Genomic DNA, 2294 nt, shown 5'->3' with positions numbered 1-2294 from the left:
CTGGGAAAGATAAGGCCTGCTGTATTTCTGATAGAAACTTAGGATTTTTCATATCAATTTATAGGACATTATATGTTTGGTGTATCAAAATTGTTGTAGAGATACTACCAATACACAGTGTGCTCTTAATTTTATTTATTTTCTCAGTAATTGTTTATTAAAAAAAAATAAAAATTTGTTCTCATACATAAAACAAAATTATCAAGTAACAAAACAAGTATGGTGGGGGAATATATGAGTATACAGAAAGATTAATTGCACAGGTTAAGGACTTCAGAAACTAATAAATACACATGTGTGTGAACTAAATGAAATTTTAATGTATATAAAATTTTATCATCTATATTTCCCACTAATAAAATTACATATATTGTTCTTCCCTTTGCTTAAAATGGATGACAGGAAAATTTATAATCTGCTTTAACAATGTCATTTTAAATTGTTCAACGATTATTAGTATTTGAAATTACTTCACACTTAAATGAACTGGTGACCCTGATTTCATGCCTTAACCTCACTGAATAAGTGGATTCCATTGTTAAATAATAAAAAAAAAAATTTCTTTCTGTGGGTGTCCATCTTATCTTGCAGCCAGCATTCTTAGGAACAGAGAAGGAAATATGACTAATTTCACTGCAATGAGTGGATTTATTCTTATGAGTTTTTCTGGCAATCCTGAGATAGAAATCTTGCATGCTTCTGTGTTTTTCGTCTTATACTTGGTGGCTTTAACTGGCAATATTCTCATTATCACTACAACTTCCATAGATCATAGTCTCCGCTCACCTATGTATTTCTTCCTGAAACATCTCTCCTTTTTGGATTTGTGCCATATTACTGTGACTGTACCAAGATCCATTTGCAACTCTTTCATACATAGTGGCAATATTTCCCTCTGGGAGTGCATGTTGCAGTGTTTTGCATTCACTGTCTGTTGTTCTGCTGAGATGGCCATGCTCACAGTGATGTCCTATGACCGCTATGTGGCCATCTGCCTTCCACTGCGCTATGAAGTCATCATGGATGTCGGCACCTGTGTTCATGGAGTCTTAGCCGTCTGGATCAGTGGAGTCATCTCTGGAGTCATGCATACAGCTACTACTTTCTCCATCCACTTCTGTGGTGCCAATATCATTCACCAGTTCTTCTGTGATATCCCTCAAAAAACCTTAAACTCTCTTGTTCCAACGACTACATCAGTGAGCTTGGGGTCATAGGCTTCCTGTCCTTGGTGGGATTACTCTGTTTCATCTCTATTGGCCTCTCCTACACACACATATTCTCTACTGTGCTGAGGATCCCCTCTGCTGAGGGGAGAGCCAAAGCCTTTTCTACTTGCCTGCCCCATCTATGTGTTGTCATATTATTTATCTCTACTGGAGTTTTTGAGTTTGTAAAGCCACCTTCCGACTCTCCAACTGTGCTAGACCTTTTTCTTACTGTTCTCTATACTGTTGTGCCCCCAACACTGAATCCGATGATTTATAGCCTGAGGAACAAAGCCATGAAAGCATCTCTAAGAAAGGTTTTTAAGGAAAGAAAGGCCTACCAGCTTTGCTAAGACAAATCTATTAATTCCTGCTTTGTTGACAAATTCAAAATATATTGGGAAAACATAAAGCTAATCAAGAAATTAAAGCTAAATAGTGTAAAACTGAGAACATATCAGAAACAACCATCTGTAAAGCCTGCAGTGAGTAATAAAGAAAGAAAGAAGCACTCACCTCATGAGACTGGCAAATATGTCCACTCCCCCCACCATCTACCTGACTTCTAAACGCCCAGAACTTCTAAACTGATGTAATTGTTCATATTATTGGTATATGTCCATAATGTCCATATAATCCGTCATTGTCCACCTTAGTAAAAAAGTGTCAATGATTAGGGACTTTGGTAAACATTCCTTGGTGCCAGGCATTATTTAGGAAATGTGTGCCCAGCTGATAAGTCCCTAATCTTACAAAGCTGAAATATGAAATTATAGATGAGCTTGATTACTATTTTATTTTTCTCTCTTTTTTTTTTTATTTTAAGAGCTTGTTTTACATTCAAAGTCATGCGTACATTTAGTTTCATTCCCCATTCGCCATGTCCAGCCGTAACCCAGTCTCCTCCCCTCCCTACCCTGCAACACTCCCCCTGTGCCCCTCATGATTATGCACTCCTGTTTGTCCTGCATTTCCTCAGTTTGAATGTTGGTCCTTTGGTGTCTCATGGTTTATTGCTTTAGGGGACGTATTACCATTGAGTGTGTGGGTGCAGCATCCTGGGTTGAATGGTCTGCATGTACATCT

General features: G+C 37.7%; 1 protein-coding gene across 1 annotated transcript; it reads left to right on the top strand.

Annotated features, from left to right (window-relative positions):
• The first annotated feature begins 620 nt into the window (after positions 1-620).
• LOC122151076 (olfactory receptor 14J1-like) lies at positions 621-1561 on the top strand. The gene is given in 2 exon segments (XM_042782378.1): positions 621-1166; positions 1169-1561. Coding segments are annotated over 2 exon segments (939 nt in total).
• The last annotated feature ends 733 nt before the right edge of the window (positions 1562-2294 follow it).

The sequence above is a fragment of the Orycteropus afer genome, unplaced genomic scaffold (assembly GCF_000298275.1).
Source record: "Orycteropus afer afer isolate SDZICR_OR568_19922 unplaced genomic scaffold, OryAfe1.0 scaffold00294, whole genome shotgun sequence".
In the NCBI taxonomy this organism is placed as follows: Eukaryota; Metazoa; Chordata; class Mammalia; order Tubulidentata; family Orycteropodidae; genus Orycteropus; species Orycteropus afer.
The sequence above is the reverse complement of the archived record's forward strand: the minus strand, read 5'-3'. Positions and strand labels throughout refer to the sequence as shown.